We start from the raw sequence: 14,809 nt of genomic DNA on the forward strand, positions 1-14,809 counted from the left end.
CCTTCAAAACTATGTCAAACAAAACTTTAGGCATACGCCTATATAAACAAATACAACTTTTCTGCTTCATACAATGGGTTTTATTAAGTTTTGAAAACAGGAATTTATGCTGCCGCACATTGTACAACATGTAATATACTTTGGATTTCAATGGTACACTGGAATGGTCGCTTTCCTTACTAGTAAATATAGTCAAACTTTTTTATTAGGTCTCAATTTATTACTCATAGATTTTGTACATGTACTTTAAACCTTTGTGCTTTTCTTCTATACCTGGGTACTCGTATTTGTGGATATTTCGTAGATCCTCAAATGAGACTTCTGACAGAAGTTTAAATCCTGCTTTCTCGGCTAGGTACTGAGAAACACTGGACGTGAATACAGTTACGGATGCTTTAATCCCTAATGTTTTGCATATATTCTCCCTAGAACACAAATAGAAGTACAAATAGTTACACTGCAGGCATCCATGCTATAAAATATCAAAGTGAATTTCACTCAGGTGGTACAACTTCGTTTTAGGAAGATCAATGATGATGCTGAAATACTTAGGGAGAAAATCTGTAGGGAAATTACACTAGGAATTGTGGAAAATATGTATATGACCATCACGTCCTGGACCCCACAAGACTCTCGGACAATAATGTCGTCAGGAACCAAATTGACTATATTTTAATCAATATCAGATATAAGTCAAGCGTCCTCAAGGCAACAACTTACCCTGGAGTTGACATATCACAGATCAACCCAGTAACATCAACAATGCGCCTCAACCTAAGATAAGTAATACACGCAAGGCGAAGAATTGAACGTTCAGCTTCATCTCAACACCGCAATCCGATCAATCGAAAGAAGTAGCAATAGTGCAATCGTTCGGGCGTTCACTCAAACAGTGTACCTATCAATGAAACGGCAGAAACTCTGCTAAGACATCAAGCGTCGAAAAAGAAACAACGGTGGATGACCCAGCACATTCTAGATCTAATGGAGGAACGAAGAACATTCAAAAACAACAAGAACCGTACCAATAAGTACCAAGTACCAACAAATACAACAAAGAATCAAACAGGAAAGGGGAAGGAAAAATGAAAGGAAGAACATTGTGCAGAAATCGAAGAGCTAATCAAGAACAATGGTAACTTTAACCTGCACAAGAAGTTCAAGGTAACTGCTTCGCAAATTGATTCATCATGACACTACTTAAAGCACTTTGATCCAAAGGAAATGAAGCTTTCCGCCACAAATAGTCCAAAATGGAACATATTTTCCAAAATGGCGGTAATAACGATCACGTCTTGGAAAACGTCTCTTCAAATCAATATTTTAGAATATTGTATTTCCTGCAATGTGATTAACATAGTAGACAGGCGGTATATCAAAAAATCCATCTTTATTTATGCTAAAGAAAATGTTATTTAAAAAAATTATCGATGACGTCATATAGTCAGGGAGACATCTCTGAAAAGTGCATGTCTAACGGCGTTTTGTGCTACAAACTGGCAACAGCCGGTTGTAGACTAATTTGCCCACGCTCAAAACGACTCGCCCTGTTGCCAGACCCGATTTTGGCATTTAAGCCTTAAATCCAAGATGGCGGCCAAAATTGCCGTTTTTCGGTTATTTCGAGCCCCACAAGGCACGCCACTGAACGTTTTGGGTAGTTTAAGGGTAGAATAACATCTAGTACGCACGACGACACCGTTTAGGAGGCACACTTTCGTATTCATATTAGGGGCCTAAATGCTTAAAAACGTCAAAAATGCAAACATTCGTCTTTTTTTTTCTGGCCGGTTTTCGGAGTCCAATATGTATTCATATGGTCAAGTTAACATTTAAGTAAGTATGACCTCCAGCAGCGCCATATGCCTGGGGCCTAAATATCAAGATGGCGCCTGGAAATTCCAAAAAAAGTGAAAAAGTTGTTCTTTTTACCGTAGTTTTACTCATTCCCCATTTCGATGCCCTGGAGCAATAATATGCGAATTGCGAATACCATTCTGGATGTTACACAACTGAAGGGCTTAGCTGCGGAAGTGGGGACTTTTTTTAATTAAAACGTAACACTTGGCAGTCGAAACTGTTTAAAATATTGAGCACTAATACCTACTATGAAGAAGGTAGGTATTATGCAAGAATATGAACGTTACAGAGTTAAACGTTGTCTCTTGAAGCACTGACGTTTTCTCTCTGGATTGTTTTTGGCATATTACACATAGACTACTGTTAAAATCACCACCAGAGGATTATTCATGCTGCATGACCTACTGAAAACTGAAACAGTCAAATGGAAGCCATCATCGCGAATGAAGACATGAGCCCCATTCTACGATCAATAGAGATGTGACCTAACGTTTGAATAGAGCAACTTCATGTGTTAGAATGTAATGTGATATCATGTTAAATTAAACCGAAAAACGGCAATTTTGGCCGCCATCTTGGATTTAAAGGCTTAAATGCCAAAATCGGGTCTGGCAACAGGGCGCATCGTTTTCAACGGGGGCAAATTAGTCTAGAACCGCCTGTTGCCAGTTTGTAGCACAAAACGCCGTTAGACATGATTTAGAGAGCCTTTCCAGAAATGTCTCCCTGACTAATAGATCTGGCAAATATGGCTCAACAATTTTCAATCTAATGTCACAAAATTGCAATTTTCAAATACTAAACGAGGTATTTTTTCCTTTTTTCTGAAAACACAACAAGAAAAACGATAGATACGAATTTTTTGCGTTACCTACTCTTAAGGACGCATTGTATAAATAGTAACACTTGTTTCAACATTACACACCACTAGTCCAGTACAGTCTCAAAAAAGGAAAGTATATTCACAATCACATACCAATATTGAAATTCTGTACGAAAAGGGTAAGCTTACAAAGAAAGATGACGTATTATATTGCTAGAATGGTTTTTACAACAAGCGCAACGCAGGCTGTCCGGTATAAGTTTTCCTTTTACCAAAAAACCGTAAGAATGTGAATGGAGGGGAATAAACTTAAGGCTAGGATGCTGAAGGGACACATCCTTCTTGTAGTCCAATCCAGTACAGAGGATCCCACACTGCGAAAGATATCTACTTCGCACCATTCTATTTCGTAGTATCCTAAAATACCATGACCACTTATCCTTTTCCTATATCGATGGAGGTCATTTACGAAAACCGTGAAGTTTCGATTTTTCTAATTGTAAAGAATGCTCAACTTTCCAGCGGGAGATCTGCCGTGATTGATCAAAACGGTGCAGAACCCTGCCCGCCCGTTACCATGTCAAATGGCAAAACTGTGAAATTGCAGAGTATAAAGTTTTAAAGAAACCTTTTTTCCAGAGGCGAGCTCGAGTACCATTTGCTTACAGTTTTGGTCGCAATTTTGAATGCTGGGAACCTATTTACTTCAACGAAATGGCGCTAAGCATTAGCTTATCATCATCATACCGTTCAAATTATCTTTCATTCAATTTCCATGGAAACAAATATGTTTACATTGAATTTTAAGTTATCTATCAGGTAAGTATAACTGATAATGAATGATTGGTTATAAGTGGAGTAGGGACGAAGTCTACGGAAGAAACTGCTTCTTCATAATCCATTTTTTCTAAATGCGGAAGAGTGTCATAATATTATGATCGTATGCCTATGCCTACATTCATACATGCACGACACATACATGCTGCACTGACACCATTCAAAGCTGATGAATTTTGAAAATAAAATTTTCCATTTAAATTACCTGGCATTTAAAAGTTCCAATCCCAGACCGTGTCCCCTAAATGATGGCAAAACATATAATCCCAATGCAGACAGCAAAAAATCCGTTTCCAAAAATTCGAAAGCATTCTTTTCGTTCATTACCACGTTTAACGTTGCATAAATTTGTTGTATTTTGCTACCTGTAACCTAAATAGGAATATTGCAGTCGGCTCTTTTAATATATACAATTACGTTTACTTCTTCTTCGCATTTCTTTTTGATGTACGTACAATTAACTGCAGCCAAAATCGGTTCTCCATTAGGATCCGTATTTTCCATATAGCAAGCGAGCCCTACATTATCGGGCAGTGCCAACCTCCACGTTTTTCGCGCAGATTCAACAGATTCGGGATCATTAAGCAGACCTAAAAGTTTAATATCACTCGTGTCCATCAGCCATTCGCAACACTAAGACTAATCGCTACCTGAATACTTGCTAAGCGGTTCTTCTTTGCAAAATCCGCCTATCATGCAATTAACCACATTTTCACGTTCGTTTTCAGGTATATCTTGTATCCAAAATGAGGGAAGCGCACCATTAATTTCTTTGAGACCTTTAAATCGCCGCCATACCTTGGGAAATGCGACTGATTGTGGTCTTGTCCAAATTGCAGTCTCGTCAAGCATTTCTCCGCTGCTTTTAGATTAACGTTTCGACGGATTTAGCGTACTTCATTTATTAATAGAAGTAACTATATACTCGGCGGTTGGCTAACGTTTTGTATAATTTAGTTTGTACAAGGCTATTTTAAATTGTTGGGTACAATTTTGCGCAATTACTGTACTTCAAATTATTTGACATAGGTACAAGGTGTAAAGTTTAAGTAGGTACCTACTTTATGACATGTAGCTGTCCCAGTACCGCTTTGGAAAACCATGCCCACTTGTTTGCTATTTATCAGTGATGCTGGATGTGGGACAATGCACAAATCAGAAGAAATGTAGGTATAGTTACGTTATTTTTGGCCACCCAGAAGAAAAACACAAAAACCTAAAGAGAGGGGAGTGATATCTTTAAAACGTAGTGGTGCATAATAATTACATGCTTAGTCTTACTCGAATGGCCCCACCCCTAGAAGTTTTTCTTCCCAAAACGTCCCATATTCTGGCAATATTTGTATCAATTCTTGGTGTTCCACTGCAGTTTCTGCAGCTTTTTGAAATAACGATAACGAAATATTGCGACCAACTTTCTCCGCAAGGAACTACTTGTGGTGGTTGAACTTGCAAAAGTAAAACAAAAACGCCAATAAACTACAATAATATAAATAATATATTATTGTTTTTGTTTGACTTTTTCTCTAGAACAAGCACAAAAAACTGCGTCCCCCAAAACCACTACTTTTAAATCTTAAATAGTGACCCCCATGTGTGATACGTCGTTGGAAAGCTCTGAAAAAATGCTTTCCAACCATACCATAATAGCATTACATTTAGGTTAGTAATTATCGTGCAAATCAAAAATAAACTAATATGATACCTACATTTGAAATCTGTCGTATTTAAAACGCAACCGGCGAACATAGACGAACTTAAGACAGAGAATAATTCAAGAATGTGGAAATATTGCAAAACCAACATTTGAAAAGGTTCGACAAGAGTTTGAGAATAGATTATAACTGCCGATCAAAAATGAGTAGCTGTCGAGTCGGCTTTGGAAGTTCAAGTTAAATACGATTTTCCATGTAAACAAAAATTTCAAAGGGCGACTCGACAGCAACTCATTTTTGATCGCATAGTAATACTGTCTTACCAATAACAAAAAACATTTTGAACATTTATTGAAATAAAAGCCAACTTTAGAAAATGTATCATACTTATTAGTTTATTTTTTGATTTGCACGATAATTACTAACCTAAATGTAATGCTATTTGGTATGGTTGCAAAGCATTTTTTCAGAGCTTTCCAACGACGTATCACACATGGGGGGTCACTACTTAAGATTTAAAAGTTGGGGTGGCTAGGGCGCAGGGGGTGCGTCGCCAACTATGTCATTGTGATTCTCCCTCCGAATTACCGAAACGGATTTTGATTTTTTTAATATCTTGTTTATTTACTATGATATGGGGGGGGGGGGTAAGTTTTCAAATTGTCACCCTGTATATAAAACTCAATTACGCATTAAAGATCTCCAAATTTATTCAGAATCGACGAACTTTTAAAAAGCTAGATTTACTAAAATTTTGCTATGATCGACCCTTCAATTTGGACTCGGTATCCCTTCTCATACCCAGTATTTCACACTATGCAGCCCTTTCAAATTCAAAAATTCATCCCTATTCAAAAGCTGCCGTTACATCCATAAATATCTTTTAAGCTGGGTATCCATTTGTAACAAATGACTCGTAACATAACAAATAACATGGTACGCAACGTTGCAAAGTAACACGTCGTGTCTAGAGAATTTAAAATTTTTTAAAAAACGTTTACACCCTGGATTTAAAAACGAAGCAAGTTAGCACCTTTTATCTGGAACACTGAATCTATCTTCAAAACAACATTTTTTAAAAGAAGCTTTTTCAAAATTATAAAACTTTGCTACCAAGCGTTAAAATTGCAGTCAGTGGTTTTTTAATAGCAACCCCTATTTTTAATTCATATTCTGAAAGTGCACCCCTTTTTGGATATAGAGACGTTAAAAAGTTATTATATCACATAACCAAAATTTAATAGAAAAACTCAAAGAAGGAAAAATATTAATTAACACAATGATTTTCCTTAAATTGAGTTTTTTTCTCAAATTTGATTATGAAATATAATATATAATCGTTGCCATGGATTTTAAGGGACGCTTTAAGCTAAGCTCCGCTTAAATTTGTCGGGTGCAAACGGGCATTAATCTGAGAAGAATATTATAGAAGCAAAGGTTTTTTGTGTGTCGCTAACCAACGAAACCATACCTTTGTTTCTATTGGTTATGTTAGTAGTGAACTTGTGATAATAATTGCATAAGCCGAGTCATAAACCCACCATTACCGAATACACTTAAAAATAATTGTTTTGCTCTTATAGCAAAAAATAAAACATGACACATGAAAAGTTTTCGGATTTTACTGCCGCTAGTAGGTATATGCGTGATGTCGGAGTTTCATTGCAAAAAGTTGAATAACACAAAATCACCGTATGAAAACAGTAATAGAAAGTAACAGAAATAATACAAAATTGTATATACCTATAGACTTGAGACCCATGTATATTGATACAAAGTACCATCGTGATATTGTGTATAGGAAAATTCGAAAGTTTGTGTGTGATCACCCCAACCCCTACTGCTGGATTAAATCTTATATAGCTACATTCATAGACCAGACCAATAATTATTGGTGTATGCTATATTATAGAATATTGTAACAGCATCAGAACACTTTGTACATGTACTTCACGCTTTTATGATTTTCTTCTATTCCGGGATAGTCGTACTTATAAATGTCTCTTAAATCTCGGTACGAAATTTCGGATAACGTTTTATATCCTGCTTTGTGGGCCAACTCCTGTGAGATAGTGGAGGTGAATACTGTACCGGTCGCTGTAATGTCGCACGCTCTGCATATATTTTCCCTGAAACATAAATCATTGGCAGAAAAGCAACGAAATGTATTATTACCGCGCCAATAAGAGTTGTAATCCTAGATCTTGCCCTCTAAATTCCCGAAAGACGTACATGCCCAATGCGCACAGCAGGACATCCGTTTCTAATGTTTCAAAGGGATCATTTTCTTGAGTTAGTAACTTTCTTATGTGTCCAAAGTCGTTCATGGTTTTACCTGTTAACTGTCCAACACTGTTACAACAAACGCATTGAAAATACAAAGCTGTAGGATGCATGGAGAGTGTTTTTTCGTCTTATCCATAAAAATCAATTACGGTCTAAGCGGACAAACTGTTCGTTTTCTTTTTTTTTGTCAAAAAAGTCGTAAGAGTGTGAAATTTGGAGGAAACATAGCTTTTTTTATGACAAAAAAACGGTAAAGTTAAGACGTTTCAAAGATTTCACGATTTTTGAAAAGCACCTCTCTTCCAGGGGGTGGTGAAGAATCTATTTTTTTCATCGTACAAAACCGCGCGGTAGAAAAATTTTCGTAAAGACTTATATTTTAATAATCAAAAGCAAAAAATATCATTCCGATCCGAGAAAAATACAGTTTTTCGATATACACGTTTTTTGACAAGATAAATAGATGATAAATATTTATGTTATTAGCGAAACCTTCTTCGTAACGAAAGTAGAATGGGTTAGTTTCACTTAACATATTTTACAATAGTTATTTACACTAAAGTCAGGAAAATGACACATTACTGGCGAGGAAATATTGAAGTGCGAGGCCCTTTGGGGGCTTTGGGGCCGAGTACTTTAATTTCCGAGTCAAGTAATGTCATTTTACTGACGAGTTTTGTATTTTATTTTACCCGAAATCGTATTTTAATACAAAATTTCAATTTTTATAATATAACTTTTGATTAATGTCAATCTGTCAGTGATGACAGGACTCATTATAGACATTAGAAATGTCACAAATGAGGCCGGTAAAGTGAGAGTTGCGGCCAATAAACTGACAAGCGACAGGAAACGCAGCTGCTCTGCCTCTTTTATGGAAACCAAAATTTCCTGACAGAAAATAGGCATGAAAATGAAGGTTTCAGTACGATTTTGGGTAAAAGTTTGTAATGATACTTACTTTAAATTGCGGGTCGTATTTCGTCTGTACGTATGTACAGTTCACAGCTGCAAATATCGGTTTTCCATTCGGATTTGGGTTTTCCATGTAACATATCAGCCCCATCCGTTGAGCTAATGTTATATCCCATAATTTTTTCCTACACTGTACGGATTCAGGCTCATTATTGAAATCTAGGACAAATTCCAAATTCAATAAACTCCCGTAAGTATAAGCACGTGTAAATGCTCAGCGCCTGTTTTACTCCCTAAACGTTAGTTGTTGCCGAAAACGGAATTCGAAAATTCGTTTTCGCCCTTGAGCTATGTCGCACAGTAAGATGGCAAGATGGGAAAACACAACAAATAGTTATTAATGATACAAGTTCGTTTATGAAAGTCATAATGATAATAACGTTGTAACGTTCCAATAAAACATAATTGTTAATTAACTTTATTCCTATAATTACACATCTAACTTAATTTGTCTAGTCTCATTCACACCTCGATTATTACTACTCTACATTCTTCAGTCGTTCCTCAATCAATCACCTGTCCCCCTCCTTAACATAAACTTACATATTCTACAATAATTCTATTCTAGCTTCCACCACACGTTCCCCTTTTTATTTGGGAAAATTTTTATATAAAGGAAAATTTTCACATAATAACCTTTTGCTTAAGTATACTTAAATCTAATTGTACACATTTATTACGTATAGACAGCTGTTGTTACTAACCTACTACATGCTTGTAATATTGTATTCTGCAACTTTGCAGTTATTTACGCGCATTTCACTATCACGTTCGTATGCACATTTTTTAAATCACTCGCGATACAGTTTCACTCTGTCCTTGTGCACCGTAATTAGTTTATTATTTATTTTTATAATTACATTTGGGGATTTATCCTCAATCACCTTATACGGTCCCTTATACAATGGTTCTAATTTATTACTTATCTCACTTTTTAATAATACCCTATCATTAAATTTATACTTAAGATCATTGCGATTTTCATCTAACCTAGTTTTCCTATTCTGTTTTGATTTGATCAGGTTATCTTTTGCATCTTCCCATGCTGATTGTAATCGAAATTTTTAGTTCTATTGGATAACTTTCAAAATTGTATACAGGATCCAATTTCTCCAATATGTTGAGTGGTAAATTGCATTTTTTTCCAAAAACTAACTCGTATGGAGTATATTTGGTTTCCGTATGAACAGTATTGTTGTATGAAAAACACCAAAATGGAACCCACTTGCTCCATGTATTCTCATATTTATTTACCTGTATTCGTAGGAAAGCGTTTAAATTTTTGTGCGAGTTTTCTAGTGCCCCTAACGTTTCGTGGTGATACGCTGTCGAATTTATTTGATCTAATCCTAATAATTTTGCCGTTTCTTTAAAGACCTTTGCTAAAAATTCTGTTCCTTGATCGGTTACAATTTGTTCTGGTATTCCGTACTTTAAAATAAAATTATTTACAAATGCACGAGCAACTGTTTCGGCTTCTTTGTTTTCAATAGGTATCCCTTCGACAAATTTTGATAATTCACACTGTATAGTTAAAATATATCGATTGGTTTCGTTATCTTGATTCAAAGGACCTACCAAATCTAAATAAATCTTCTGAAATGCCGACGATGCCGTAGTTGTAATGGTAAGCGGTTGCTTCCGCTGGTTGAGGTGTTTGTGCCTTTGGCATTCATTGCATTTACTAATTAATTTAATAACATCGTCTTTTAAATTATTCCAAAAGTAATACCTCTTAATATTTGCATACATACGATTTATACCTGCATGACCACCAGTAGGGAGGATATGGAAGTCGTTTAAAATTAACTCTCTGGTTTCTTTACAATCAATTCGTTTGGCTTTACTAATTACACATATTTGAATTTTACATTTTTTAAAGAATTCGTTATTTTTTGATATCGTTGATAGAAGCGCTTCATTTGTTGTATCTTTAAAAATATGTAACTTCGGAATTCCGTATTTTTGGCTCAATCTATACAAAGAATTCAGCTCCGCGTCTAGGGCTGGTGCTGATAAATTACTTTGCTTAATATACAATATTTGTAATTTTGTGTCATATAAAATATTACCTAGGATAATCACATTTTTATTTCGAACTGCTTGCCATTCTCGATTATTAATTGTGCGTAATTCTACCGAATCCAAGGGGGCTTTCAATAACTCAACGATGCCAGGTTGGCCATTCCTGTTATCAGTTTCATTATTAAAATCCACCGGTGATTTAGCATCCTTCACCCTTTCATCCATTTGTGCTCTCGTTTGCGCCCTTGTTACCGCAAAAATATTTTCTGAATAACTCTTTAAATCATTGGAAGTCAATATTCTAGATAATGCGTCGGCAACAACGTTATCCTTACCCTTAATATAATGTACAGTAAAATTATATTCTTCTAAAATTAGTCTAAATTTTGTTAACCTAGAGGATGGGTTTCTCATACCAAATAAATATATTAATGGACGATGATCAGTAAAAATTCTAAATTCAGTGCCATACAAATATGGTCTAAAATGTTTCACCGCCCAAGTAATTGCCAAAAGTTCTTTTTCTATGGTGGCGTAATTACATTCTGCTTTGTTCAATGACCTGCTGGCGTATGCGATTGGCTTGTCATTTCCGTTACAAAGAATCGCGCCTATTGCAAAAGCGCTCGCGTCTGTTTTTAATATAAATTTATTGTCTACAGAAAAATTTGGAAATTCTAAAATTGGAGGATTTACCAAAGCTTGTTTTAATTTTTCAAACGATATTTGACAAGGCCTATCCCAATTAAATTGTTTACCATTTCTCGTTAAATTGTTTAAAGGATGGGCAATATCGGCGAAATTGGGGATAAATTTTCTGTAATAGTTAGCGAATGCAACAAATCTTTTGATTTCGTCTACGGTTTTTGGAACTGGATAATTTTGAAGAACATTGATTTTGTTAGGATCTGGTGCAATACCCTTTTCTGAAATGACGTGACCCAGATATAAAATTTCTTTTCTTAAGAATTCACATTTTAGTGGATTCAACTTTAAATTAACTTCTCTTAACCTATTTAAAACTTTAACTAAATTTCCGTTGTGATTCTGTAAATTATTTCCGAAAACAATTAGATCGTCTAGGTAAATAAAACAAGACTCATAATTTAAACCCGATAACGCAATTGACATTACTCTCGAAAATGCACTTGGACTCGTTTTTAATCCCATTGGTAAACGAGTCATTTGGAAAGACCCCTTACTTGTTGTAAATGCCGTGTATTTTCTACAAGACGGTTCCAACTCAACTTGATAATAACCCTGGGAAAGATCTAGATGAGAAAAATAAATTGCTCCTCCTAAAGAGTCAAGTATTTCACAAATATTTGGCAAAGGAAAGGTGTCGTTTTCTATATTTTTGTTTAACTGTCTGTAATCTATTACCATGCGCCATTTCGTACCTTCCTGACCGTTCGCCTTTTTTGGAACTATTAGTACCGGTGCTGACCAATCTGACCTAGATTTTTCAATAATTTTATCTGCAAGCATTTGATCAACTTGTTTGTTTATTTCTACCTTTTGAGACTGTGGTATCCTATAGGGTTTTATATAAACTGGTCGCGCATCTTTCTTAAGTACAATTTTTTCCCGCATAATATTGGTAACGCTAACTTTGTCGTGTTCTAATAAAAAGACGTCTGCATACTTTGCACATATTCTCTGGATGCTATTTCTTTCATCAGCATTTAAATTTTTTACATTAATTAAATCTAACAATTTATCTACTCTATCTAAACAAACTGAATTGTTATCGAAACTATAAGCATAAAAATTTGATAATTCGGTTATGTTAGGCTGGAAATTTCTAATTTTCACCTCGTGCTCATTTGTATTTAATAATCGTATGGGAATGCGATTTTCGCAAGGTTTGACTATACTCCCTGCTACATACACGCCCTCGGTAATCTCATATGGTAATGCTACACTTTCTTGTAACGTATCAACCCTAAAATACTTTATAACTTCACATCTTGGCGGAATGATCGTAACGGCATTGAAATTAGATTCTAAGGGAACTGTTGTAGTTATGTTATGATCGTATAAGCTAATATTAAAATTTCCATAATCAATCATTGCTTTGTATTTGACAAAAAAATCCGACCCTAACACTCCCTCAAAATCATCTGTAAATTTATCGATAATATAAAAATTGTTATTAATCTGCAAATTTTTTAGACCTAATGAAAGGTTAACAAATCCTTTCGATTTTAGTGACCCAGTTATTCCATTTATCGTGACATTTTTATTTGAAATATGCCCTTCATCTCCCTTTAAAACGTTATCAAATATTACACTAACGGACGCCCCAGTATCGAGAAGAAGTTTCAATCTCTTGCCTAAATAACTAACAGTAAGATAATTTAATCCATTAATATTTAAAATAACCTCAAATTTTTCTTTAGGGACGAAAAAATTTTGTTGGCGCAGAGCTTGTTCCACTTTCCGCTTTATCGACGTTGCAAAAATTAATATTGCGATTTCCTGATTGCATATCTTTTGACCCCTGCCGTGCAAATTGCTGACCATTTCCTACCGCATGTCTATTACGATATTGCCAACTTTGATTATTGCGATATGAACTTTGATTTTGATTATTCCGATATGAACTTTGGTGAACCGGAAATTTTTTGTTACTGATGGCGTTAAAATTTTGAAAACCGAAATTATGATTTCCTTTTGGTGGGTGCCAATAATTTTGAGTTTTTGGAATAAATGGCCTCTGAAATTTATTTTGAGAAAAGGTTCTATACCCATTTTTGTTGAAATGAAATATATGAGACGTAGTGGGCCTATTTAATTCTTCGTCTTTCGCGACTGTAATAGCGTCTTTTAATTTTTCGCAGTTTCTAGCCTTTACAATGGTGCGTAATTCGTTACTTTTTAAGCCGTTACTGAAGGCATTGATAGCGATTTTTTCATTTACTCCTATCAAAACAGTTAATGCGTTCTCGTCATCCCCCGCTTGGGCTAAACTTAAATGACTCATTAGCTGCTCTATTTTCTCGCCAAATTTATCTATGGATTCGCTTCCCTGTTTTACTTGTTGTAATTGATTAGCTAATACAGTGGCAGATTTTTTCGAAATAAAATTTGTGCTCATATCTTTTAATAAGGAGTCTACGCTCGTATAAGATTTACCAATTCTCACTTTGGCATTTTCAGACAACCTAGTCTTTAAAACGTAATTAATTAAAAATTTTTTCTCATCTACTTCCAGCATGTCTGAATATAACCTGATCGAATCTATGAGTTGTTTAGTTACTTCCTCCGTACCATCCATGCGTGGTAACAAACTGCACGCCGTTTTTAGATTAAATTTCTCCATAATCCTAACTGATTTTTGCCTACTCTCTAATAACTTACGTGTATCTTTTAAAATTTCCTCGATTAACCCTATGGTATCCCTAATTTTAATCGCAATTTCTGTACTCGCCGATTCCTTAAATTCTTTGAAAAAATCTAATTTTAATCCATTTAGTTGCAGAACGTACTGCCCTAATTCCTCTAATTTTCTACTATTATAATCTGTATTTTGTCTTTTTTCCTGATTATCCTTAATTCTATTACATTTAAACCTATTGGCGTCATTAAGCAAACTTAAAAAATCGACTAATTTTACCATTACTAACTAAGTGAGAACTATTCCTTTTTTGATTTATGCACATAATTAAATAAAAGTCTGTTTTCTATTTGTCGCTTACGTGTGGTTACCGCTTAAAGCTGCGATGTTCCCCGGGATGCTGCCGATGGGACTGCTAATAGTTGGTGGCTGCGTGCTACTTCTCGTCTTATGGTGGCTTCCATATGCCGCCTAATTCTCGTCCATAGACGCATTATTATTACCCGAACCGGCCGCTTCAATTATTATTTGTTCTCGAGTTCTTTGCGAACTACGGGAATTACACATGTTATCACTAGGTTAATTATTTATCCCTTAATAACTGGTCCTTTTAGGCAGGATCGCCATGTAACGTTCCAATAAAACATAATTGTTAATTAACTTTATTCCTATAATTACACATCTAACTTAATTTGTCTAGTCTCATTCACACCTCGATTATTACTACTCTACATTCTTCAGTCGTTCCTCAATCAATCACCTGTCCCCCTCCTTAACATAAACTTACATATTCTACAATAATTCTATTCTAGCTTCCACCACAACGTGTATCATTCAAAATTTAACTACGACGGTCCAAATAGATTTTAATCAGATTTTTTAGTTATCTAAACATTTTCATAAATTATGATTCAAAATTATCAAGTGCCCATACGGCCATACTAGTCGATGTCATGGTAATCGCCTTTGTCAATTTTGACGTCTGCTATAGAAAATAGTAGTAATCAT

At 35.2% G+C, this 14,809-nt stretch overlaps 2 protein-coding genes across 3 annotated transcripts in view; both read right to left on the reverse strand.

The window, feature by feature from the left end:
- Positions 1 to 205: 205 nt before the first annotated feature.
- Positions 206 to 4,755, reverse strand: LOC116172413. The gene is made up of 4 exons (XM_031489623.1): positions 4,171 to 4,755; positions 3,938 to 4,110; positions 3,726 to 3,892; positions 206 to 425 (listed from the first exon to the last, which is right to left on the reverse strand). The coding sequence occupies exons 1-4, from the start codon at positions 4,370 to 4,372 to the stop codon at positions 221 to 223; spliced, it is 747 nt and encodes a 248-aa protein (XP_031345483.1). The 5' UTR covers positions 4,373 to 4,755; the 3' UTR covers positions 206 to 220.
- A 1,765-nt stretch (positions 4,756 to 6,520) lies between these two features.
- Positions 6,521 to 14,809, reverse strand: part of LOC116172414 — a 29,255-nt gene continuing 20,966 nt past the window's right edge. For both annotated transcript variants that reach the window (XM_031489625.1, XM_031489624.1), the window contains exons 2-4: positions 8,423 to 8,595; positions 7,351 to 7,517; positions 6,521 to 7,304 (exon numbers count right to left, since the gene is read on the reverse strand). In XM_031489625.1, coding sequence (XP_031345485.1) covers positions 7,103 to 7,304; positions 7,351 to 7,517; positions 8,423 to 8,595 — 542 coding nt within the window. In that variant the 3' untranslated portion in view covers positions 6,521 to 7,102. The remainder of the gene's footprint in view (positions 7,305 to 7,350; positions 7,518 to 8,422; positions 8,596 to 14,809) is intronic.

Source organism: Photinus pyralis, unplaced genomic scaffold (assembly GCF_008802855.1).
Source record: "Photinus pyralis isolate 1611_PpyrPB1 unplaced genomic scaffold, Ppyr1.3 Ppyr1.4_LG5, whole genome shotgun sequence".
NCBI lineage: Eukaryota > Metazoa > Arthropoda > Insecta > Coleoptera > Lampyridae > Photinus > Photinus pyralis.

Bases quoted from the DNA above. Each gene is read 5' to 3' on its own strand.
- LOC116172413 (XM_031489623.1), bottom strand. From the start codon at position 4,372: ATGCTTGACGAGACTGCAATTTGGACAAGACCACAATCAGTCGCATTT. The intron at 4,111-4,170 runs GTAGCGATTAGT...TTAAACTTTTAG, and splicing joins ACCGCTTAGCAAGTATTCAG to GTCTGCTTAATGATCCCGAA. The intron at 426-3,725 runs GTAATTTAAATG...TTTGTGTTCTAG, and splicing joins TTGGAACTTTTAAATGCCAG to GGAGAATATATGCAAAACAT.